Source organism: Parus major, chromosome 6 (genome assembly GCF_001522545.3).
Source record: "Parus major isolate Abel chromosome 6, Parus_major1.1, whole genome shotgun sequence".
NCBI lineage: Eukaryota > Metazoa > Chordata > Aves > Passeriformes > Paridae > Parus > Parus major.
The window spans coordinates 4,083,242-4,109,778 of NC_031775.1; the positions used below are offsets into that span (position 1 = coordinate 4,083,242).

Consider the following 26,537-nt stretch of genomic DNA (forward strand, 5'->3'; position numbering starts at 1 on the left):
CCTGGCTCTCCCAAACCCTGGAGGGCTGGGACATCAGCATGCTGGTGCCTGGCTCTTGGGATACCCATACCAGCCCTGGGCTCTCAGAGAATCACGGAATGGGTCAGGCTCGAAGGGACCAGAGTGGGGTATCTGGTCCAACCTGCATGCTTAGCAGGGTTGTCCTAGTCGACATGGCACAGGGTTGTGTCCAGGCAGTTCTTCAGTATCTCTAGTGAGAGAGACTCTACACCCTCTCTGGGCAATCTGTTCCAGTGTCATTTGCAGGGTGAAGAAGTTATTTCTCTTCTTCTAGTGGCATTTCCAGTGCATCACAACACCTTGCCTGTTGCTCCGTGTCCTATTGTCTGGTGCAGCCGGGAAGAGCCTGGTTCTATCTTACCGGTACCCCGCTTTCACACATTTATATACATTAATGAGCTCTCGGAGTGGTGCGCCTTAAGTAGGGTGTGGGCGAACCCGCGGAGAACGGACAGCTGCTTCTTCCACCGAGGGGAAATACCCCGGAGAGGCTGTGTCCGAACTCTCGCCGTAGCACCGGAGGCAGGGAGTGGGTACCCCGCCAGTGTCAGATCATCGCGGAGCTGCTCTCGGGAAGCGCAGGGGCGGCAGGTGAGGGCCGTGCTGCCCCGGCCGGGTAGAGATCGACGGGACGAGCCCCCTCGGGGTCCCGATGCCAGCCCAGCGGCCTCGGACTCTTTGCCAGCGGCCGCTAGCTAGCCCGCTCTTCCTGGCGGAGGGAGACGTCGCGCGGCGTCGGTCTCCATGGAAGTGGGGCTACGTGGGCGGAGTGGTCGGGGCCGCAGCGCGGCGGGCGGGCGCGTGAGGGAGAGAGGGAGGGAGAAGGTGAGGGAGGGAGCGTTCACCCCCGGCCCGCCCCTACCCCTCTTTCAGTGTTTCTGTCGGGCGGCGGCGGCACGGCTGAGGGGCTCCCACCCTCCCGCCACTGTGAGTCCGAGAGCCCCGCGCCCGTCCCCGCCCCACGCCCGCCATGCGCGGCCCCTAGAGCAGCAGGCTCAGCGGCTGGTGCGGTGCCTGCTCGGCGGCGGCAATGGCGCTGGAGACACGGCCGGAGCTGGTGGGGAAGCGGTTCCTGTGCCTCGGCGGCGAGGAACCGCCGGAGAGCGGGCGCTGGCGGGCTGGGGTCATCCGCGCCGTGTCCCAGCGGGACTCGCACAGCCCCGACCTGGCGGTAAGAGCCGCGGCTCGGGCCGGGCCGGGGGCTGCGGCGGGGGGCGGCGGGCCCGGCGCGACATAGCCCCGTGCCCGGCCGGGCACAATGACGTAGAGCCGAGGGTCACGGCTGGTGCCAGGCGCGGTTCCTCGCGGCGTGTGCGGCCGCGGTGAGAGAGGGCCGGTGCCTGGCCTGGCCGACGAGGTACAATCAGGCTGCCCCTGGAGTAGCAGGGGAGAATGCGGCTGATCCAGAGGAATGCAGAAACTGCTGCCGCGTAGCACTGTCCGACTGGATCCAGCGCGGTGATGGTGAACGTTGTTATTAAAAGAATGTCATTGTTTCCCTTCCTTTCATGCCTGCTGTCACTGTTTTCCTAAGGGGTGTTGGAATGTGCGTGTAGGTTAGCGAAGGAGACAGGATATGCTCTGTTGTGCTCAGACACACTCTCTCTGTTGGGGGGAGGAAACACGGCCAGGATTTCCTTGGGTTGGTGTTCTGAATGCATAATCTGTAAAATGGAGTTTTATTGTGCTGCTCGGATTTGGTCGTTATATTGTTCATGAATTCCGCAGTGAAAGGAGTGCTGTGCTACCTCCGTGGTTGTCTCCTTCCATGTTTTTATGTTACTTAATGCTTCTGAAAGCACATTTAAAAATATCACGACTGTGTAAATGGGCATTACGTAGGCTGAAAAAAGGAATCACCGGACTGCGCTGGGCAATCCATATTGCTGCTGGGAAGGGGGAGACGTTCACAGCTCGACACTGATCTGGGTGGAATGTTGTCTTTTTTACAAACTCATTAGGCAAACAATTGTCTGGTACTAGAGACTGTAGATTGCTTAGTTTGAGAAGTGTGAATCACAGAATTAAGAACTCTAGTTTTCATTCGTCCCAGACTTCAAGCTTTGTTTCAAAAACAGAAAGTGGACTTGAGATGCGACTTTTTTTGCTATATTCTGGGTTAATTTTCTTGGTGGGTTTATAACTATTTATTTATTTATTTATTTAGGGCATGTTGTTCTGGATTTTTCCCCATTCTTCAGCTATAATTCAAGAAGCTCTTGAATTCAAGTTCATAATTCAAGTTCATGCTCTTCTTTATGAAATGTTTTGTGTTTTCAGCCTTTGACTATATGTGAAAATTGTCTAGAATGCTCTATTTTTATTTGAATGTTATTTTGGATGCTATTCTTGCAGGGTAGTCTCTAGAATCTGTATACAATTATGGAAGCACTGCGTAAGGTTTAAGGACGTATTTACTAACATTTACAAGTCAGAGCCATAATTTGTAAACTTTAGGGGCAGAGCTGACATAAAGAGAGAAAGGCGTTTCAGGGTCTGCGTCTGTTATGTTAAATGAAAGATGCATGCTGCTAATTGTAAAAACTTGCTCCTCTTCTTGACTTTGGTGCCTGTTTTTCTCTTCAGATGCTCTTTTGTTACAATTCTTGGTAATTTAAGGAAGAACTGTCATGTTACAGCTGGTTTCTGAGGCAGGATGACTAAGGGTGTGCCTATGTGTCATAGTGAAGCACCATTTGGATAGATCCAAACTACCTGAGAAGCAGGATGGATGCTTCAGCTGCACTTCAGCCTGGGTGCAGTGCAGTGCTAACGTGGCCATATTTCTTCTGGTGTTCAAGGTAGCTGCACAGCAGCTGCATTATGCTATGTACATGCACTTCTAGTCACCTATGGGTGCTGGAAGCCTTGGAATGTTTTGAAAATAATTTCTAGGTCTGAAGAGTTCTGCAGTAGTACTTTACTGGGACATCATTGCTGTCTTTAAAGTGCAGCATTTAGGGTTTGTGTTATGTATTCTCTGGCCCCAAAGCACAAAGAAGTGGATTGAGGAAAAAAATGATAAGGTTTCTTTAAGCAACAGGTAGTTTCTGTAGGTTAGACTCTCTGCGTTTATAATTAACATTAACTTCTTGTTAGTCAATATTTGCTAATGTGATTATCCTTTCCCCCTGCCCCCAGGAAAATACAAGGACGTTTTTCTGTTAGCCCTTTTTCTGTGTGTGCTATTCTAGCTGGAGTAACTACTGTTGTTATCCTTCCATGGCTTTTGTTTTGAGGTGTGCCATCCCTATAAATATCTCCAGACCCTACTGCTCCCTGTCACTTGAGTGAAGTGGTAATTCTTGTTGACAGTTTAATTGCTGCCCACAGGGTGCAGTATAAAAATGCTGAAATTGACTTTTTGTCAATTTTGTGTTTTCCTGGTCCCACAAGAGTGGGATGGAAGAATGAGGAATCCAGAATCTGCCCTGAACCACAGGACAGGAGGAGGGCATCAGTGGGCATTTTCAATGTGAATTGCAGCTGGTTGTAACTGAGTTACCTCCTAATCTTGGTTTCTAAGGAAGTACTATTTGCATTGACTTTGTGTCTTTTCTTCCTGAGTAAGTGTGAACCCTCCAGTCAATTTCAGCCAGTTTAAGAACAGAGAGGGGTTTGAGAAAGACTGCCTTCCCCTAGTCTGTGAAAGCTGACATCTGAGAACCCTCTCCCCAAAAAACCATAAAGGCAAGGTGGTCATGGCATTTGGTGTTCTCCTGGAAGTGAAGAGGCGATCTCCAGCTGGCCAGCCAGCATGCACCCAGCTTCAAACCAGCTACAGCATATGCTGTCTTTTGTAGCACCATTCAGAGATAGGTGGTGGAGCAAGAAGACATGACAAAGAGTTGAATGTTAATGAAAGTGTGAGAGCAAGCCTCTGTGTGAGTATGGGAATATATGGACAAATGGGGAGTTTTATGTGGTGCATGAGTCCAAGGAGACATGGGTAAGCTTAGAGGCAACTGATGTAATTAAAGTTAAGTGGCCACAGGGTTTATAGGAGCAAATCTGGAGTAAACTGAGTTTCATTAGTTCTGCTGTAAACAAAACTAGTCATTAAATCAGGAACTCTGGACTTGAAGGCTGGACTAGCTGCTCTCCACCTTTGAGCAGGGAAATCAAGAGGCCAGTTTTTGTATGCAGCTAAATTTGTTTCATGACTGTATTTTTATAGCTAAATTATTGGTTATTTTCATAGTTAAAAATATTGTCCTGTTAGGAAAATGTAGGAAAGAACTCAATTGTCTGGTATTTTCTTCCTGCTATGTCTCCCCTACTCCATGAAAGTATATTTAATATACTTTTATATTTTATATTTTTTGGTATACTTTGTCAGCTTCACACCAAGTGTTGTTAGAGGAAACTGGGAGATCTATTTTTCCTTCCTTCTAACTGCCTGGAAAAGCTTGTGTGCTGCTCTGATTACAGTGATAACTGGGCAAATAAAGAAATGGCCAGGAGGAAAGAGGTGGAGTCAATGCCATATGATCTCCCTGGTCTTTACTGTCTCATAAGAATTGATTACTGGGCTACAGGTTGCAAAACTTTGACATGGTGATGAAAGAGAAAATGGAAGTAGACTTTTAAACGTACAATGTGCAACTCATAATAAAGAAATCTCATTAATTTTAAAATACTGAAATCTGTATTTTGTAAGTATTGATGCATTTATTTTTCCATCATAAAGCACATGGTTTAGAAGACAGGATAAAAATTGAGTTGGTAGTCTAATGCATTATTATAGGCAGACTAACATCTAATAATTGTGCATAGGGAAATATACTGTGACAATAAATTACCATATCAGATACTCTTCATAAAAGCCTAAATATGAATGATAGTTTGAAGCAGTTGTGTGATTTTTATTTACAATAAAATCAGTAAGATATAGTGGTGTAAACAATATATTAATACTTTTGGTGAATTGTAGTTTTTGGTATTTCATATTTGGTAGTTTACAAACAGGGAATTGTTAAAATTAAGTAAGTCTGGTAAAACCATTTGAAGAGAATATCAGCAGATTGTGTATCTGTTTTAATTGAGTTTGCCTCCACTTAAAAGTAAAATGGAAATTCGCAAAATGTAATGAAAACTTACCACTACTGTGTTACATTTAATATGAAAATAATTTAAAATAACTTTTGATAATTAGAAAACAAAAGATATTTTAGACAAGTGCTCCATACACTGCTTAGTTTCTCACTAAATTATGAAGTTAAATTTGCATTCGTTGTGTGTGGAGCTGCACTTACCTAGTCTTTTTAGAAATTGTAATTATTTTCATGTTCCTGCTTCTGCATTCTCAAAGTTGCTGAATGTGATCTGGCTTTGTCACAGAGGCACAGAATTGCACTTCCATAGGTTGCATTTGGTTTCTGCCATATACTGATTTTTAGTGCTGTGTGTTGCATGTTCTCTATTCTCCTTTTGCTATGATAGTGTTATAAGGAGAAAGTGCATGGGTTAATTTTTTGAACACATTTGATCTGGTCTGTTTAAAAACGAAATTTCTATTTTTATTCCTTATTTTAGAAGTACATGCTCTGCAGCTTTGACTTGTTAGCCTTGACATAAACTGGAAGACACAGAAAAATCTTCAGTGAAATTACTGTAGAAAGTAAATAATTATGCTTTAGACTAGTTGTGCACAGCTTGTTGGTAATAAATGGAATTTAAAAATTCAATATGTTTCTGTACTAGCATCTGGATTAATGATGAAGAGCATGTTGTTGGTGAGGATGTTATTTACTTCAGCTATTGCAGATGACACTGAAGACATGCCAGAGTTTATCACATCACTGCCACCTTTGAATGAAGGAATTTTGTAGGATGTGTTTTATATATGGTTTGAATCTGGTTTGAAAGGAGTGGGAGAAGCTCAAAATGTGATAGGGATTTGAACAATTTTCAGTTGTTTCTGTATCAGTATTGTTGCCCACAAGAGTCTCATAGGTTTGGTGCATGTCAGCTGGGCAGTGTTTTCTTGGCTAATCAGTAAAGAAAACTTCCTCTTTCCTTTGGTGTTTCTAGTAAGGTTAAACTTGTCATGCTGTGTCTGTGAATGTCACCCCATCTGTCTTCCAGAGAGAGTTCAGGAAGGAGTATCTCTCTTTCATAGTAATTTGACAAAAAGATTGAACAGAGGAGTGTTCCTATGAAATTGACTGCAAGCATCCAGTGCTTTATACTCTGCCTATCCCTCTTCACTTCTTTGACTAAAAGAAACCTGTCTATGATGTCTATGATGATCAATAAGTAAATGTACCTGCATTAATGGATTTTGAGTAAAGTTTGTTTGAATGTCAAGATTGCAAAGAGTTCAGGTGTCCTGAGTTAGGGACGAATAATTTAATTAATTTGCTACCTAGTTGCCAAGTAATCAACAGTGAGCAAAGTAGGGAAAAATAAAGGGTTTATCCTATAGTTAAATGTTCTAGGAGGCTCTTAGGAAGAGGTAGGAGATATTTTCTTAATAAAAAAAATTGCTTTTGCCTTTTATATGTTTTGCATATAAATACTGTATTCCACATTTGTGTTACCTCAGATTTTTCTTTTTCTGGAACTTTGTGTGAATCTTGGGAGCTGTCTCAAAGCATGGCATAGCCATCATAAGGAGTTGTAAAGAATGAGCACCTCTTTTATAAGAAGCCATTTTTCTTGTGCACCTTCCAGGATCTCTAAACTTGCTTGAGAACAGCAGAACTGTTATTTAATATCAAATGGAATGAATTTTAAAAGTGGTACTTGGGAAATTGGGTCAAAAAATCAACTCAGCCTTCTTCTAATACTACTTACTATCAGTGGATAGAGATAGAACTATAGAGATGCTTCGTTCCATCAGTGATCTTGAATCTCTGCTGCGGTTAGGCTTGACTTTCCTATTCAGCTGGACTTTGTAAACTGCTGTTGCTTATGCTGAAAAGAAGTAATCATCTGAGAAGTTCATCTGAAGTTGGCAGCATGTGTTTGTCTCTGAAGGGACACCTCTGTGACATGCTGCTAATGCCCACTGTTGGGCTCTGAGCATTGACATCCCATGTTGCTTCAGGGAGGGCTTCCCTCCTCACCCTGCTAGGTAGGGACTGAGACCTACACTGCATATAACCAGCTTGTTCTTGGAAACTGGTGGAGAATTCTAAGCTAAACTAATGCTATATTGCTTCATTATATTGATTCCTCCAGAAAATTATTATTGTTAGTTGATATTATACCTGTGCACCACTGATTTTCATGTTATAAGACAAAATGAGAGCAGGGGATCCAGAGAAATGTCAAGGATTTTGCTGTGTTTTGCTTTCTAGTAATTTTCTTTTAAATATTATTTTACTTAAAACAACTGCTGCTGCTACATTTGAGAATTAAATGGAATGAAGCAATTTGATTTGCTCCTGAAGAATTTATTTTCATGTGCGTACAGCAACTGGCTTTGAGCTAAATCATGTACTCTGTCCAGAGCTTCATGAGCACAAAAGATGTAGGATGAGCATTAAAAACATCTAGCTTGATCCTCCAGTAGCAACATTTTTAGAAGTTTTGGAGACTGTGGTTCCACAGACATTTCTCTTGGTGGCACTGCTGGCTTAATTTTTTTTTTTTAACCCAGAGCAGTTTCCTGATCCATTCACCGTATGCCACTTCACGCAGTTGTACTGAGACTGAGGAGGTGATAAGGGATCAGTCTGAGGGTAGGAGCCGTTTAAGGTGCAACTGTGTCCAGGAGAAATGTCTTCTGAATGAAACTGAAAACTGACTTAAATACCTCTCAGGGTTGTATTACTTATTCACATAGTATGACTAATTTCTTCTTTCAGCTGAATAAAGAAATAAATGTTCACAACAGTGCATGACATGATCATTTGATGTCTGCTGATGCAAGACGTACTTACAAAAGCAAGTTTTGGAAGAATAGATGTGAAACTAAATGCTCTGAGGGAAACCTAAGCATCTCTATGTTAAAATGCATAAACCTCTGATGACTCAGTAAAGTTTACTTATAGTACTTCTGCATTAACGAAGATCTTTTTGAGTGTTCTGAACAGCATTATAGCTGATGCAGATGGTGAAATGGTTGCATCCAGGCTTCACTGCAGGTAACTCGAGTAGACACTGCTGACTTATTATTTGGGTTGGGTCACTATGGTTTTAGTTTTTGCTAATGGAACAGGGCTCTTCAATCAAATGATGGTTTAAAATCTGAATTTTGATTGCTCTGTGAAAAAGGGAGCACTTGCTGACTCATTGCCAGGTGGTCCAAGTCAAATTCCTTCAGTCTTTCCTGTCTGGTGAGGAGGGACTGGAAAAGCTGTGTTTTGGAGGAGTGTTGATAAGGACAATTAATTTTTAAACATTCCTCCAGTTGTTTTCCTTATTTTTTTGCTTTTCTTGGCTTCTCTTCTTTCCTGAAACATGGAATGTAAATTTACTACCTTTCAAAAACAAAGCAAGCAGCCCAAAAGCGAAAGTCAAGCAGACAGAGAAACTTGTTGGAGTAATTATAGAAAATATGTGATCTAAACTGTTCAGTCAATATAGAAAATCTTGGAGAAGGAAAACCAGAAAATGGTATTGAAGTCTTTGGCTGGAGTTTCTCATTAATCTGTACTTTTTATTGCACCTTAATTCTTCCTACAACATAACTTGAAGACTTCATTTTTTCAGCCTTGGTCTTGGCCAGGAGAAAAACTCCCATCAGCCTCCAGCAGCTTTAACTTCCTTAGGTGTTTCCCTTTGTTATTTAAATGCCAATCCATCACAATCACGGACAAGATCAAGTATGTACAATCAAGACATGGTGCAAGCAGCTTTTAGAGGGGAGGTTAATGAGTTTTAGGCTGTTGACCCGTGGTGAGATTTAAAGAGTTAGAAACTAACAGTGGTCTAGTTGCCAACATTTTAGTTAAAAATACAAAAGCTGATATAGTTGAGGCCTGAATTGAATGAGGTACTGTGGTCTTCAGAGAAGTTGTGATGCTTTGCTGTGACACCTCTACAATTCTGGATTATGGCTGTACTTCTTCAGTGTTTTGTTTATAGCTGTTCATAGGGACTTCATCCAGCAGAGTTCATTGAGGTTTGTATGCCTTCCTGGATTTCTCATAAAGAAATTAGTGGGAAATAATTTTGAATCTTTGTGAACTTCTTAAAATCTGGTGACAACGAAGGGTCAGGCTTTACCTGTGCATCATACTCAGGATTCCCTTGTGCAGTTTCAGGTATGCTTTGGTCCCTGCATTGTGCGGTACAAGTCCACAGTCACCCCTTGTTTGCCATTCATGATTTTTTTCATTAGTTTCATTATTTTTGCTTGGCACTCAAGATTTTATTAGCTCTGCTCTGTGACTTCATATTTGTCTCTTGGAGCTTATAAATACGTCAATTGTCCTTCACTGTTTCTTAACCCAAGAGAAAAGGAGGTATCTGTTCTGTCAATCCCTTCCAACCCAGTCCAAATAAAAGCTTCTTTCAACTAGATTATTCCAAAGAGTGCAGTTTGCTTGCCTTAAATGGCTATCTACACCAAGATGTATATCTTCACAAGATTCCCTTTCTGCAGGTTGCTCTGAACAGATTTAATTTAATACTGTTGAGTTAATTTTTTTTTTCCTTCAGGAAATAAGGTAGCATTATGAGTTTTAAATAAAAAAAATAATAATTTATTTCTTCATTGGAGTAGACAGTTGATTTTTCTTTTCAGTTTTGGTAACAAAACTGTCTGTTCCAGATGTATTTACGTTTAGTATCCCGAGATGTTGGTCAAACTTTGGTGGTAATCTATTTCATAGCAATTAAGCAGTGAGTAAAGTTTAAAAAAAATGTGGAGGCGATACTGAAATATTTCTGGCTTGCTAATGGCTAATTCAGGTTTGCTGTCCTAAATACACTTGAACCTCCTGTATTTGTTATATTTTAAAATTTGTATGTAGGTCAGAATGTGATATGTGAATATTTTTAGATAATGTCATGGTCACTTCTCAATTAAATAGATAGGTTTGTTTCAATTATCAGGGTACTTATATTCTGCATGATCTTTTAAAAGATGTGAGTCAACATTTAAAACGAATGAGTCAACATTTTCTCTAACTTAAAGGAAGTTCAACTTCTTTTATAAATAAGAAATGTTTCAAGTGCTTTGTTACTTTTTAGTATTTTTTCCTTTAAAATTTGTAGTATAAATTAATCCATTTATTTTGTTACTGATTGCTTTTAACAAGATTTCAATTTAGTGAGTCAGGCCTAAGGCTATAGAAAATGAAAATCTTGTTTAATAAGTTATTCAGTGACTAACTTTATAATTCCATCAGATGGTTTATTTTAAAACTGAATGTACTACTTTAGTAAATGATTGTAAAGATTTCTGTATTTAAAATTAAAAGATTTGGCTTTCTGTTGATGCTGAGAAAAATGGCTCACTGATACTGCTTAATTTGGTTTGTTTTTTGTTTTTTTTTTTTAGTTCTGTAATATTGCCTTTTTAGGTAAAGTGAGATGTCTGTGTATACTTTGACATATTTTTCCCTGTTTAAGTTTTTTTAACAGCAAGTTTTCTGATATATGATTTTTTAATTTTTTTTTAATTTAAACATTTAAACGCATTTGAGCATGGCTCAATAACATGGCAATATTGAGTGCTGCTCAATGGCTTAGTTTCAAATGTGATACATAGAATACAAGTGTTAAGTTTTCCGATGTATTACTTTTCTGGTAGAATAATGGCAGAACTTACCAGGGCTCTTCACTTGGTTCTTCTTAAATGGAGGAAGTTTGTATATCCAGAGGGTTCTTAGGTTTGCTGGCTGAGGTAAAAGGACTGCATTCAGTACCCTCCTAGGTTCTTTTCTAAGATGTGTTTTGTATTATGGTAACTACCCATTTCCAGGTACCTGGAATCTGTTTTCCAGGAATGTTTACTGGTGTAGTTGAAAGTGTTTAAGGCTTCAGTTGACATAACCAGTTAGTTCTGTGTCTGTGTTTTTCCTTTATTTTATACAGAAGTCTGGTTTTGGTCTTGGTCTGCACTTTAGGAACTGTCTTTAGTTAAGAGGACAATGTAAAGACATGCAGAATGGCCCTTGGAAATCTTAGGATTGAGTTAGCTAGTGTTTGGAGGCATGAAATAATGGAAAATAACTTTTCTTTTTTCTTCCTTCCCCCCCCCCTCCCCCCCCCAAAAAACCCCTTTTTTATCAGTTCTTGCGTTTTCTTTAATCAGGACTTTATGAAGAGACTGGACAGGCACATATAGAAACTAGAAGTAGAAGGTATGGGTCAGTCAACAAAGGAGGCAAGGAAAGAAGAGAGGACTCTGATGTTTGAATGCAGAAACCCATGTAGTTTGATGTAAATTGGCAAAAGGAAGGCATCTGTTCCTGGAGGGCTTCTGGGTGCTCTGGGTCCATTCTCTAGCACAAAGAAATATTAAGAAATTTGTAAATAAGGAAAGTCTAAATGTTAAAGTTTAGTACCTAAATTGATAGCTTTACTCAAACCTAGCTCAGGAAAAAAGGAAGTCTCAAAAAGCATTGATTATTTAAGGTCAGAGCAGAACATGAAACTGGTTTTGCTGTGTAATTAATTACAGCTTGGGCCAGTTCTTGTTCCTAAAGCTGTCAGTTTGGTATTTCTTATGTCAATTGTGGAACTGAGAGGTTTTTTTGTGGCTGTTCTTAATTGCTTTGTTTACTTCTCTTTCCAGGACTTTGCTGTATCTGCTTGCTATTTGTCAGCTCTTGGATGCAAAGGGAGACTCACTTGTAACATAGCAATCATGTACTATGCTTCCTTGGCACTGCATGTATAGGACAGAGAGCCTGAGCTCAAACCTCACTTAGAGTTGCAGGGTTTCTGGGAAAGAGAACTACAGGCTGGTATCTAAGTACCATGGACATAATAACATAGCAGCGTAATTCTGGGGTTTAGGAAAGTTTCTGGAAACTTAGGTCTTGGAAACTGCTTCCCTAAAACACATTGTGATGGAGGAAAATGGTTCCTGATACTGTGGTAGGTTTGGACTAGCTGTGGTACACAGAAAAGTGGTTCTGAGTGTGTCTGTGCTAATGCACACAAATTTTCTGTGAGTATGTGCTGCTGCTTGATTGACTTTCAGCTAATTTTTTTAATCTCAGATTTTAAGTAAAGCTGCTGTTGAATTCTATTAGTTATGAGTGCTCAAACAGGCAGGTAGTGTTGAAAGGGATTAATTTATCAGATGTCTGGTAAAGTGCAAACTCTTTCTGCAGCTTTATCCACCTTACTATTCAAGTGTGATTTTATTGTCTGAACCAGTGGGGCTAGAGAATTAACCTTTTTCTTCAGTGTGGAGAAGTTGTTGGTTTTTTCCCTTTAGGTCTTAGAGGACAGTGATGTCTAACTTAAATATGTGTTTTGCTGAAAGCTACTTTTAATTAATGCTAGGTGTTTTTTTCACCACATCAGTATTCCATACCTTTCATTATTGTGCCTGTCAGCTGGGCAGTGGCAGCATGAGGTTTGGAACTGCAGACCTGCCTATTGGGCAAGGAGCCAGCTCACAATTGGTAGTGTATGGATTTGCAATCACTGGTTTTGCAAGCCTCCTAAATTCATTTGTGGGCAGAAACATCTAGATCCTCTGAAATTTGTCAGCAGCTGAAAGTTAATAAGTAAATCTTGACTCGAAATCAAGCTTAAATATATATATATATGAAACAATAGTAGAAAGTAATAAATTTGTGTGGTAATGATATATTGCCTACTAGTATTGGCATTTATGGTGATAAAAATGAGGTATTTAATAAGAAAATAGATATATCCACTTTGCAACAGAATTTGAAAATTGCTGCTCTACTACTTGTGCAATAGACTGTGTAGGCCTCTCCTCTGCTGTGTTTTATTTGCATTGTTGATTGGGAGAGGAGAGCTAAGGGGTGGGGTTTGGGGTCTATGACACTTGTAGTGGTGAAAGGTGGTGTGGGGAGCAGTAATGATAAACTAGGGGTGGTATGTGCTGTTAAGTTGTGCTTTGAAGTCTATTTCTCTATTGGTTGGTTGCTTCTGTGTAATCCTTTTATCTGTTTTCCAACACTACTGACATTATTTAAAATGGAAAGTACTTACTCAGATACTCTAATAAAAGATTTTACTAACCATCTAGAAGAAAATGAAGTCCTGCTTTAGCAGTCATGCTAAACAGGTTAGCACTTTGAAGGGAGGTTAGTCTATGATACTGGTTGAAGCTTGCAATGGTCTATAACTTAGTGTATGTGCATTATGGGAAATGCACTCCTGGGGAAAAGAATACAATTAAAATTTTTCTATACTGTAATGTATAAAAGTAATTTGCAAAGAAATATTTAAACACTTTCATAGAACACTTAATATCACAGTCATTGCAACTAGAAGTCATTGTCGATGTGCTTTAAAATGAGTGCTGTTTAATAATGTACCCATGCATCTTGCTGCGTTCTCTGTTTTTTCTTACCTTCTAATTTTAGAAAAATCAAATCAAGGTAGCCAGCATGAGAAAATTGACAATGGAAAATGTTATTGTAGTGGTTTAGATTTGCCAATTCCGTTTCCTGGCCAACGCACTAAATAAATGTCGTGGTTTTAAAGCAGTAACTAAAAAATCACTAGAAAACTTACTTATTTCTTGCTGTGAGATATGGATTAGAACAAGAGCAAAACAGGCTTAAAACTTAAAAGGAACAAAGAAAGTTTATTAACAAAAACTATAAGAATTCCAGAATAAAACCTCCAGAAAACCCTCTTCTCCCCCACTACCCAACTATTTCCTTGTTCACATGACTACATGGAGACAAAAAAAACTTTGGTGGTTAAAACAGTCCCAATTCTTGCTAGAGTCTTTTCATCAGTCTTTGTAGAGAAACAGAACTCTTCTTCTGCTATCTATGGAGTTTCTCACAAGAAAACTGTTTCTTTTATAGCTTTCTATTTCTCTGATGCCAGCTGCCCGGAAATTCTGCCATCAGTTCTCTCCTCCCGTTTCACATCACTCTGAGGTGTGTTATGGGTCAAATGAGTCTAGGGATATCATTTTTAAGGATGAGTTATTCAAATGCAAAAGTTCTCTTCATCTGTCTCTGTGAGCTTTTCTGGAAATAGAAGTGTTCTCTTTGCCTCTTAAAGGCCGCAAATCTTCAACTATTACTTCTCCCCCTCTGTTCCAGCATCTCACAGTACCACAAGCACATAATCATTTGCTCAAAATCCACACTTTGAAACACTCCATTCCTCCCAATATACTGTCATGAATTAAAGGAGTTTTTTTCAGAACACTACTGTCCATCTCCATAGCTTTAACAGAAAAATATTTCAGCTTATTAAAGCATCTTCTTTCTCTACCTCCTCTGAGGCTTAATTTCTTTCTTCACTGTCTTTGATAGTTTATAGGGTCTCTTTACATGTTGATTACTCTCTCTCTCTCTGGAAAAAAGGATTAACGTGCAAGTCTCATCTGGGTAATGAAAGGGTTAAAATCTTGCCCAGGCCTGGTAGGTGGTTCTGTTATCTTTGCCAGAGCAGTGGCTGGAGTTGTCTGCGATGGCCTCTCCTTACTCGGCAGTCTCTGGTAAAACAGCAGTGGCAGAAACTGCAGCTGAGCCGGGGGAAGTGGCCTGACCCGGCCTGGGCCTGCTCGCCTCCCCGCCACTCCCCTCCGCGGCCTTGTCTGGCCTGGTATGGGGGAGAAGGAGGCCGAGCTCCCAAAGCTATCTTAAAGGTAAAGTCACCTCAGGACAGTTATCCCAGGAGAAGGTGTCTTAAAATAGAATATTAGAGTGAGATATTTCTGAATACATGAGTGAAAATTGACACTGCTTTTAATCTTCTTTCCTCCTATGCAAAGCACTCAATCTTGTTTAGCCCCAAAACACCAAGTCCTGTTTAGCATTTCTTGTACCCTACCTACCCCAATGATGAGTTATATTTTAATTTCTCCTTAGACCATATCTCTTTATTGCATCTTTCTATGGGTGGAGTACTTCAGGATTCTTATAATCATCTTGGCCTGTCCTCACAGTTGGAAGACTCCAGTAAACCTCCCTTCCCTCAGGAAATAAGATAGAGTTAGCTAACTAATAACTTTTATTGTGAATATCAAACTTACTGAAGCTACTAATTTCTCATTAAAAAGTAAAAGACATAAATGTGGCTTCTGGTAATGGTAGATGGTTACACAGGTCTGTTGGCTCTTTGCTTCTGTGGGCAATAAATTGATTTAGTAGTGGCATATTTTTGCTGAAGATGACCTGGTGGGTTGGGGGTGGTTAACTTTAAAAATGGACTTCTGCATATGTAATTTTGTTTGTCTGAAGATAAGACTGAGATGTTCCAGGGTAAATAGACTGTGTATCACATGACAAAACTTTGGCCAAGTGTCAGTTTTGGAATTGCTAAGATTATGGTTTCTGTGTCCATGCATGTCTGTTTACTTTGTAGGACACTCTTTGACAAGACCTTACTGTGGTAGATGCTGTGCAAAGGCAGAGCTAGAATTGTCACTGCTACAGAGTTTCTGAAATACGAAATGGCAAGGAACTGAGATGTATTGTTTGCATCCTGCATCCTGCAACCTAATCTTTGGGAAATCTTTTGACAGAGGAGAGTAGGAGACATTTTTGAGGTGTATAGCAAAGTAGCTCTACTGGAGTTTCTCAGTTGTCTGTCAAACATGAAGGATAGCCAGGGATAAAACTCCAATATGGCAGATGGGAATGGAATTTTCCTTTTTTCCTTTCCCTTTCCCTCTCCTCTTTCTATTGAGAAACGGCTCAGACTATTCAGTCTAGTCTTCATAGAAGTATGGCGGACATCATTTATTTCCATCTTTAGCACACTTTTATAGGGTTTTATAGGGTCCACGGGCTAAGCAAGTTACTATTGGCTAATACATATTGGTTTACATTCTTTCTCCTGTACACAAGGATATTGTTTTTCTTTCATTCTCTCTGCTTCAGAAGAGTTTCAAGGACTTTAGCCTTTAATATCACCACTTATACCAACGGCTGGTTTGTGCAGACAGGCTTTTACTAAAATATAAAATATTCTCTACATATTCCCTTTTTTTTTTTTTCCTTTTTATTAAAAAAAAAATACGTAGCCAGTGACAGGTTCTAAATATGCATCAGAAGTGGGATTTGGCATTTTGTAGCTGAATCTGAAGTCTTTGAAACCAAAATCCCAGTAAGTTACATTAGTAAAGGAAGGCAATGACATTATAAGATGTCATATGACAGATACTGGTATTATGAACAATTATAAAATTACTGTGTAACAGCATTGTGAGGTACTGTGTATGAGCAGAGTTCTGTGAAGTCCAAAGGAAAAAATGATGAAATAACTGAAGTACAAAACTAGGGTAGGACTTAAAGATATGTAAGGAAAGGACCTTTATAGTGGTTTAGATTTGCCAATTTGAGTTTCCCAGCCAACACACCAAATAATGTGGTGGGTTTTAGTGCTGGCTAAAATCACCGGGGTACTTACTCATTTCTCGCTGTGAGATATGGATTAGGAGATGGGCAAAATAGGCTTAAAACTTAATAGGAATAAAGAAAGTTTATTACCAAAACTACAATAAAAAACCAGAATAAAACCTCCAGAAACCTTTCCTCACCCTGCCTAGCTTTTTCCTTTCCCAACTGACAACATAGAGACAAAACCTGGGATGTTAAAACAGTACCAACTATACAATAGTTTTCTATGAGTTCATGTAGGGAGAGGAGTTTTCTCTTGTCATTTCATGGAGAGTTCTTCACAAGAAACAGTTCTCTCATGGCTTTTTATTTCTACGAATAGCAACCACCTGGGCAAAAATTCTGCCATCGTGACATTTCCGCCCATTTTCACAGCCCTCCTAGAGATGTGTCCATGGGCCATGAACTCAAGGGGTATTATTTAAAGGATGAGATATTCAGAAGCAAAGGTTCTCCTCATCTGTCTCTGTGATTGTCTCTGGGAACAGAGGTTGTTTTCTTCTCTCCCTGGGGCAAAGGGTCTTCATCAACTTTCTCTGTTCAAATGTCTCATGGGATCACAGCTACTCCAACATCTGCTTGACTTCATCAGTGGATTCCTCTGCTCACATCTACAGTTTGAATACTTCATTCCCACAATACTTTTTCATGAATTAAAGGAGATATTTTCAGTGTATCATTGTCCATCTCCATGGCCCTACCAAAAGAATATTTCAGCCCCATTTGGCATCTCCTCATCCCTCTTCCATCTGAGGCTTGGCTCTTTCTTCTACTGACCTTGATATTTTCATGTTGTCTTCCAGTGTGTCACTTTGTCCTTTTCTTTTCCTGGAGAGAGGGACAAGGTCTGAAGGTCTCATCTGTGAAAGGGTTAAATCTTGTCCAGGCCACGGAAGGCAGTCACGGTGTTTGATTTCAGGCCGAGCTAGTGCCTCCCTCAGCCCAGCAGCTGCTGGGGGTGGGATGGGCAGTCCTCGGCCTGGAGCCATCTTGGCGAGGGTGAGGGTCAAGGGTTGTTGGTGAGTGTCAGCAGCCGGGGCCTGGCCCAGCCTGGGGCTGGCCCCTGACCCCCCGATCTCCATCCCCCGCCCAGGAGCCATTGGGGCCTGGCTTAGCCCCACCCCAGGCCGTGCAGGCTGTTGGGGAGCAGGGCCGGCCTCATCAGAGCTCTGCTACTTTTCAAGGCTGGAAACAAATAGTGAGAGTTCCTGGGCTTGTGGTTTTTAAAAGGTGGTATTCACAGAGGTGGACCTAATTTCTAAATGGTGCAAAGTGCTGTCAGTTCTCAGAACTGGCCAGCTGTTGGTTTGTCTCAAGCACAGAGGAAGCTCCCAGCAGCTTCTCTCAAAGAAATTAATTCCGTGGGTGTTTCTTACTTATTTCCCTAAATATCAATCCGTGTCAAACTACCACAATCTTGAAGGAGATGATAGAAACAAATAGTATTGGGATGAACACTGAAAGTTCTGTCTTAAACATGGTATGCTTGAGGTGCAAACTATGCATGTTAGTATCACTGAGGGAGTTTTATTGGGTTTTGTGACCCTAACCATATGATTGTGGTAAGCAATCTGATTCAGCTCCTGTTTTAAGTACATTCTGACCTTATTTTCCCTCAGCACAGATAATTTATTTTTCATTTCTAATACACTTCTTTCATTTCTGTGGTATCAGCTCAGGAAATAACTTTTGAAATGGATTAAACTTTAGAACCGTATGCACATAATTTGTGGTCTAGGAAACTAAGTGGTAAGTGGAACAAGGTATTTCTAATGAAAATTTAAGTGAATACTGATCTCAGAGTTTGAATGCTGAATGCTGTCTTTTCAATCCTAAAGGCTTTGGAATCACTTTATTTGAATTTTTTTCTGATAATTTAGTAGGCCCACCATCATTGACATCTTGATGACAGAGGTTGGTGGCAACTAGAGTTGCCAGCAGACTTTTTCATATATCACTTGTGATGCTAGTTTTATGTGTTTTATGTTATGGATGAAGCCCTTGGTTTTGACTTTATTGTAGAGATTTTAATAATTGGGAGTGACAGAGGAGTTGAGTAATAATCAAGTTAACCTGGATTGCCTAAACATGTAACAGTTGAGATCCTTTTTCTGTGATGAACTGACTTGATTTGTCAAGTTGTCAAATTGTTCACAAGCCAAGCTAATCAGGTCTGTGGTTGCATTAAGAAAAGTAGAAGTGCTCCGTATATTCTGATCTGTATTCATCCAGTTTTGCCTAACAAATTTTTAGGTGTCAAGTAGGGTTGTGACACCCCCTTGTTTTAACATTTCTAACCCGTAAAAGTAGTAAAATATGTGAAATCTGGACTGTACTGTTATTAAATGCCCTCATGATCTAGTTCTTAATTCTTCCACAAGAGGACAGGCTTAGGGAAATGCTAGAGGAAGAAGAAACATTGATGTGCTTGCAGTTCTCTGAGACTTTATGCTTCTTGAATTGAGAGTATTTATCCTAATTTGATAAATTTGGAACTACTATGAATATTTTATATTGGCCAAGTTTTTGGAACACTTAACTCTGTGAACATATTGGTTTAGTTTAATGGGAAGGAGGAGGTGGAAGTGTCTAGGGAAAATAGGCAGGAACAGAAATAATTTTGTGTCTTGGCAAAAAATTTGAGTGCTGTTAAGCCAGTGACTTTGTCATCCATCATCCATCCCTTGTGTTTTGTTTTTTTTTTTTTTTTCCTTACTTTGCTTTTTTTTTGGCTTCTTTGTTTTTAATAAAGCCTATAGGACAGCTGTTGTAAAAGGTTTTTAAATTCTTCTCCTCCCCCCCCCCCCCCCCAAGTGTGGCTTGTAATAATTCAGGCATTCAGGCTGAGATGTAGGAGTCCTGAAAATTGGTGTGCCTGAGAAAATCAACATAGCCTTAAGTATCACCACAGTATGTTAAAATAGATATTCTCTAGAATTTTTTTTCTGTCTTTTTCTCATTGTGCTTAACGAAAAATAGGAAATCAGTGTTGTTACAGGTTCCAGAAAAAATAATATAAAGTATCAGTCAGTAAACAAGGTAAAGCCAGTAGGTGATGAACAGTACTTATGTTGGGTCACAGGGCGTTAAAGAGCACAGTCAGAGGAATTTCATGTATGAATAAGTTCTGTTGCAGCATCTAGAGGTAGATGTGCTGAACTAAGAGTGAGAGCAAAACTTAGTTCTGTAACTAAACTAAATTTCCACTTCAGTGCTCAGACAATTGGTTAAGTTTTTGTGCCTAATGATGGGAGTGAGACCGCCTTTTTAAGGTAAAACCTTGGTGCATGTGAAGCTTATCCTGTGCTTATGGTATGTATATATATAGTAGGCTGTCAGTTAAAAGGGCTAGTGAGAAGGGAGGTCACCTAGATTTAGCAAACATGTTAAGAAAAAATAGGAACTCTGGAAAGATAGGCCTTATTGTGTGACTGTATTATATAGGCATACCAAGTTTCAAAGGTAGAGAAACCATTATTAAATGTTTTGCTGTAGTTGGTGAGTGAAAAAACTAGATGTGCTTTTCATCATCTGAGTCTTTGAAATGAAAGCAGTGGGGTTGAGGGGATGGGGGGAGGGAGTGAAAGAAGTGCTAAAATAAGTTTATTCTCTAGATGAAAAAAAAAAAAAGTTGGTTGTTTGGAACATGAGGAGTGGAGTAAAATTACTGGATTTATGGCACTTTACTGAGTTTATGATTTTTGGTGTTCATTGAAGTTTGTCCCTAGGCTCAGTTTTCCAAATAAGTTTTGTAGGCTTCCCTTGTGGATAAAAGCAGAAAGGGCTGAGATTGTTACTTGCTGAAGGATGTCTTGCTCTGGCAGCTGAATATTTCTGTCCTTTGTAAATGTCTCTTTAATGAGCTCCACTACTACTGCAGCTATTTAGCTTCCACTTCCATTAGGTATTTAGTGCATTGGATGAGGAATGTTACATTCTGGAAAGTGCAGGTGCAAGATCCCAGGATTTGGATACCTGTGTTGCAGAATGTGTTTACTGTGGTGGCATTAGATGTGCTGGCAAGCCATTGTCTGGTGCTAATGTTGCTGCTAAGCACTGGGACAGAAGTCAGCTTAGTATTTTGTGTGAAAGACAACCCTCTAAAACAAAACTGTAAACTGATTCAGGATCTTCTGTGCTAAATAGTAATCTGTTTATTCACCATGGGTCTTTCTCACAGTTTAACCTGTTGTTGTGCTTTGACTGGGAATCCTAACAAACCATAGGTTGCACTAACTTGTAGGTTTGAATGTTCAGGTGTTGCTTGTGTTTGCATTCACAGATCACTCTGACCAACTTGTCTAATGTTTTCTTAGCTGGTCTTTCCCACCTTTCTTCCAGAGTAGGTTTTGCTAATGTGACACTGAGCTAACGAATCTGTTGCCAGTTAAGTACCAAAACTCTTGAGTTTACTTGGGCAAATGAACTGCTGCGCTCCAGATGCAAGGCAGCTGCAGATCCTGTATAATTGGCAATTGCTGATAAATACTGTTCTGGTTTATTGATGAACCTAATCACAGAAAGGAAAATCCAGGTTTCTTACATTAGAAATGGCTATTTACTTGTCAGTTCAGTATATAGCACAGCAAAATTATGAACCATGGTGTTCAGGACTCCTGGCAATAAAAGTAATCCATTTAGATAATTTGTAATAATCATCTCTTGAATAATTGAGGCTATGAAGCTTTATTGTAGGTTGTCTAGCTGGGTTTTCAAAGCACATTTAACGCAAGCATATTTTCCAGAAAGGACATTTAGGCTTGATTTGAAGGTTCTGAGTAGTGAGTCCATTGTCTTTTGATAGTGGTTAATCATTGTTGTTAAAATACATTGAATTTCCTATGCAGAGAAGCGCAACAGGGTGAATTTCAAGTCCTGTGATTCCCCTCTCACTGCTCTGCCACCTGATACCAAAATTGTCTAACACTTTTGTCATTCTCACATTTAGTTCCTGAGCAGAAGCCTTAACAGTCTGAAAAGTCCATGAGATCTTGGAATCCTCCAGTGGTGTCCAGAGGCAAGCTTTGACTGCAAACCAGCTGAATTTTCAAGTGAATAATGTGGCACATTTGTTTAAGTACAAAGCTTTTTGAAAGATACAAAGTGTCTATGATCATTGCTAGGATGCTTGGCTTGGTTTTCAATCAGCAGTGTTTAGCATAGCTGAGAACTAATGGAAGAGATCTGTAGCCAGTTAGAAAGAAACTCAGTTCCCCAGTTCATCTGGGCACTGTATTCCCCAAACTAGAGTATACATGAGGCAGAACAACTTTATGAAGATAGAATGTTCATTTTTGCTGTGAAACTTCCTGTTGCCCAGTCTGCATAATTAATTACGTGGGGAATTTATTGGCATTCTGCTAATGAGAAGCTGTCTGGTGTAGTATTTGGTTTTTATCATGCAAGAAAGTCTCAGATCCTGCCAGCACAGACAGCATTATCACTGTCTTCTCAGCAGATGATTTGTTTGGGTTATGCAAATATGCTTTGCCTTCACAAACAGCAAAGGAGAAGAGAAACACATACCAAAGCAGTTTCTATGAAACTTCAGTACCTACCTATTACCTATGTAAAAAACTTGGGAGCTGCTGACTGTGCAGACAATCTAATCATAAGAAATATTTATTCATTATTTTAGGCAGAGAATAAAAAGAAGTAAAAATAAAATTTTGAAGGAACCCTAGTTGTGACTTTGTCATAGTGGCCTATTAGTATCTAGTGTTTTTCTGTGAAGTATTTCCTGGTAATATTTGCAAGTTAGAGTCAGATTCTTCTGTCTTTGTTAGTAATTTGATTATATGTGACTAAATGGATTTTCCTGCCTCTTTTCAATAGCTTTTCATTACTTTTCTGCATCCTCCTTTCTTTTTTAGCATGCTTCTAAAAATATGAATCTCTGAGACAGATGCAGTACTTTAGCTTCAGTCTCAGAAAATGCTGGGTAAAATGATTTTCTTGTTTTTGGTCTCAGATGTTCTTCACAGTTTCGCTGAAGGAGTAAGCATTCACTGTCTCTTGCTATGGCAAGGTGCTGTAAATCACTGATGTCTTCTGGTCTCCTGTGTCTCTGAAAGTTGGGCCTTGGATTCCTGATGGGTTCTAGACTCGGTGGGAATGTTTACCAGCATGCTTAACTCCAAGTGTAAGGGAAAAAACAGTACTATCTTAAGCACTTTGAGAAGTTGCAGTTTTTCTTCTGGAAAAAGAAATTATAGTAAGCTGTACTGGTTCCTCAGCCTGAGAAAGAACTTTGTGGGAGTTTTTGATTTCTTTGGGATTTTGTATTTTTTTAATATATATTTATCAACGCTTACTGTTTTTCCTAGGATTTTCATTTTTGTTCCCAGAGATAGTTAATTCCTACATCCAAATCCACAAAATTTTTGACATATTAATTTAATTAATAATTTAATTAAATAAAAATTTAACAGAAATAAGCTAAAACTTGTTAGTATCTTTTTTATGTGGTTGTGACTCCAGATTTATTAGCTTTCTTGATCTACTTCTGTTCTAGAAAGTGGACCATCCTTTGCAGTTTTTGTTGTAGAACTGTCCTGTTTGGCTGTCCATCCTGACTTCATATAATTACTTCTCTACATGTGCTTTATTTCTTTATCTTCAACATATTTCTTATATGAGTTACTTTGAAACCATTGTAAATTTGTGAATGAATTGTGAATTTAAGAACTTCAGAAAAAAATCTTCTGTAAATGGTTATTTACCTCATTATTTTCCATCTTTGTGGAAACACCTGTTTGTCTGGGCAGCTTTCTCCACTTTGAGAGGCTTGACAGACCAAGACCAGCTGTGATCAAATAGACACTTGTTCTAAAATACATTCCAAACTACAAAATCCACCTCACTTGAGAAAGGAGAGAATGTAACTGGTGAGGTCCAGAACTAGGGCTGGATTCCTTATTTAGCTTCTTCTTGCTCTGTGGAGCCTGAGTGGGGTGACAGCAGGGTTGCAGGACTGCACAACTTCAGTGCTTTGAACCAACTGCAGGAAGGATGAATGTGGTGAGGAGAACAGGGGAACTTAATGCACTAAAATGGGTGCATCTCCCCTTCCTGGAGCATCCTCACTTTGCTTCAGCACAGACATTTTCATCCCAATTTGCTCTTTCCTCATCTCACAGCTCTGAGACCCCTGGCATTGCCTATCCTATACTCTGACAATAGCACTAGTGTGATCCAACCTTTCACCCTGCAGATGGTCTTCCCTGTTTTCCTTTAGCCTTTTGTCCTCCTGTCAGTCTGGAAAAGAGCAGTGACTCTGTATTTCAGCAAGGAAGAATGCACCTGAAAGGTCACATCAATACACTTTGAAATGTCTGGATGGGAAAAAAGTAGGATTAGCTGAATTGATTTGTTTAGATACGCATAGAGGGTTCCACCTAAGCCACTCGTGTACTGAAATTAAAAAAAAATCACAAAGCAAACCATCCCCAGCCCTAACTGGTACACAGTATCTCTGCTGTACCTTGCTTATTAATTATAGTATGAACTGCTTACTGATTGCCAGTTCTCTGACGTGAGTTGCAAAGAAGTTGCATTGTCTTGGCATAAGAGGCTGGCTTTCACAGGGCTCTTCCTAGAGGAAACTTAATCATAATTTCCTCCTAGTGAAGGAACTTTGTTAGGTATGTATGATGTGCATTTCATCTCTCTCCCCAGTGGTATTTCACACTCAGATCTTATGCTTTATTAAATAGCATCTGTAAATTGTTTGGCATAAAACATCCTCTTTTAGAAATAACTACTTTTAAAATGAAATGTTTAACTAGAAGAAATCTTTATGAATTTTTGAACTGCTAGCAGCATTAGAAGTATAGTATTGCTGGAAACATGTGCTGTGGTCTTCATATTAAATGTATGAATTTCTTACAGAAAGCGAACTGTGGCTGGTATAATATACCATTATACTGCAGTATAATGGTCTCAAATGCAGTCGTGATTTAGTAAGCTGTACCAGATTTCAAGCTGTCTGCATTGCAGCCTTTTTGTTATTAATAGTTAATAGCGCTCTGACTGTAAGCAGATCCTTGCTTTCAGCCTTCCCTCCCCCCTCTGTCCTTAGGACCTGATGTTTTTTCCTCTTAACTTGGAGTGAGGAATGGGTACAATTGCTGTCAGAGCTATCAGGGCTGTTTTGTAGGTAGTCTGGACAGATTTTGCTGGAGAACAATGCAAGGTGCCCTGTCTCGGGTTTGCTAGGCTTGCCTTGGCTGTAGGCATGCTTATCATCCACACACTGATTGTCTTGCATGGCAGTGCAGTGCACTGCCTTTAGCCTGATGATGACCCTGGATTATGTTCTTGTTCTTGACATGTCTGCACCAAGTGCAAGGTTCCAATTATATTTGCCTTCAGGCAGTTCTCAAGAGATGGTGGGAGGAGGAGAGGGCAGGAAGAAGAGAAATAATTTGTGTAATTTAGAAAAGACTTTGGACATACCATTTCAAGGAAGAAATCTGAATTTCCAGTGTAATCCTCATCTCAGACTTGTAAATCACAAGTATAAATAAATTCAAAATTTGAGACTGCCTCTTGGGTTATGATTTTTTTTGTTGGTTTTTTTGTTTGTTTGGTTTTTTTCTTCCTTTCATGAAAGAAAGTCTGTTAAAGTGATCTGGTTTTGTTTTAAGGACAATTTAAGGAGACTCGCTGAAAGAAACACAATTTTCATGTCTTGTACTTTGGAACCAAGTAAGACAACAACAGACTCTGAACTGGAGCTCAGAAAATGTTTTATTTTGCCATGTTTTTTTCTTTTTGCAGATTAAATTATGTCACCAAAACTGCTTGGCTAGTACATTCTCTTTCATTACCTCTCTGCTTGCCTGTTATCTCTTCAGTTTCGATTAACTTCAGCTTTGCTGCTGCTTTTACTGGTAAGCAATCTCTTTCAAGACCCAGGGACAGAGAAGGCTGAACTCTTCACACTGCAGTGAATGGGTGATATTGTGCCAAATTCATGACAACATAAACTATAATTGAGCCATCAGTGAGACTTTGGAAGTGACTATCCATAGCTTGTTCTGCAAACAGACATTGAAGAAAAAAGACATGGTGTTTTCAGTTACAGCAACAGTTCTACAAGCTTAGTTTGTAATTTCAGTTAGATGATTTTCCTAGTAAAAATCTTCAAAGCAGCTTATGAAGAGAAGACTTTCTGAAACTTTGGAACCAGTTGGTCATAACTTTCATGTTAGTGTTCAGGTGACTGATGTAGTTGCTTATTTGCATTTTGAAAACTAATTCAAGTGGAAAGATACTTGATTTTTCATTTTCAAAGTATTTTTGTTCTTATACCCAGAAGAAATGCAAAATAGTGGCAGACACCCTGTGCATGGGAGGTTTGGCAAGTTTTCATTAAGAGTACCCATGAAGAACTGTGTGTAGAGTCTTAATGTCCTTGTGCTGTTTACAAGGGCATAGAAGGCACTTTAAACTGTCAGTATGTCCTACAGTGCTTGGGCAGAGAGTTGAAGTGAACTTATTGTGTCTTATATCAGGAAGGTTTATTCCTATAAACTGTGGCTACAGCGAGTGGTGTTTCATGTGCTTCTGTGTTAACAGCTAGAAACAGCTCTCTGGTGTGTGGCAGTGTTATGGTTTGGCATTTTCACTTCAGAAGAGATATCTCTATCACTGATGGGCCCCAATAAAGCAACAAGATGTCTGCGAAACTTCATTGCCTCTCTATTTCAAAATACATAAATTTTGTTAAGGTGTTCTGTGGATGATACACTGAATGCTGCCAGTGGTCAGAACATTTGGGTGCCACTTAAAATAGATAAACAATAATGAGGTCTAACCACTTTTCCTTATTGAGGATTTATACACTGTTACTCTTGCTGAGCAGACCTCCACCTTTTATTAGGATACTCAAAGTTCAGAGGCAGGTTTCAAAAGGAATGTGTGCAGAAGGCTAGGGAGCCTTCCGTGCTAAGATACCTCAAAGGGGAATACAAATGAAAGAATTCCGATTGTCCCAGAAAGCCTATTAAACTTGAACCCAGATATCTATAACCAGCA

General features: G+C 39.7%; 1 protein-coding gene across 4 annotated transcripts in view; it reads left to right on the forward strand.

Annotated features, from left to right (window-relative positions):
* Positions 1–884: 884 nt before the first annotated feature.
* The window catches only part of JMJD1C (jumonji domain containing 1C), a 167,433-nt gene continuing 141,780 nt past the window's right edge, over positions 885–26,537 (forward strand). Inside the window, exon 1 of one of the 4 annotated variants that reach the window (XR_001522499.3) lies at positions 885–1,192. Coding sequence is in view for 3 of the 4 variants with exons in the window: in XM_019007200.2 (XP_018862745.1) it covers positions 1,052–1,192 (141 nt within the window). In the remaining variant the exon portion in view is untranslated. The remainder of the gene's footprint in view (positions 1,193–26,537) is intronic. The other 3 variants (XM_019007200.2, XM_015632660.3, XM_015632663.3) reach the window with 3 other exon arrangements.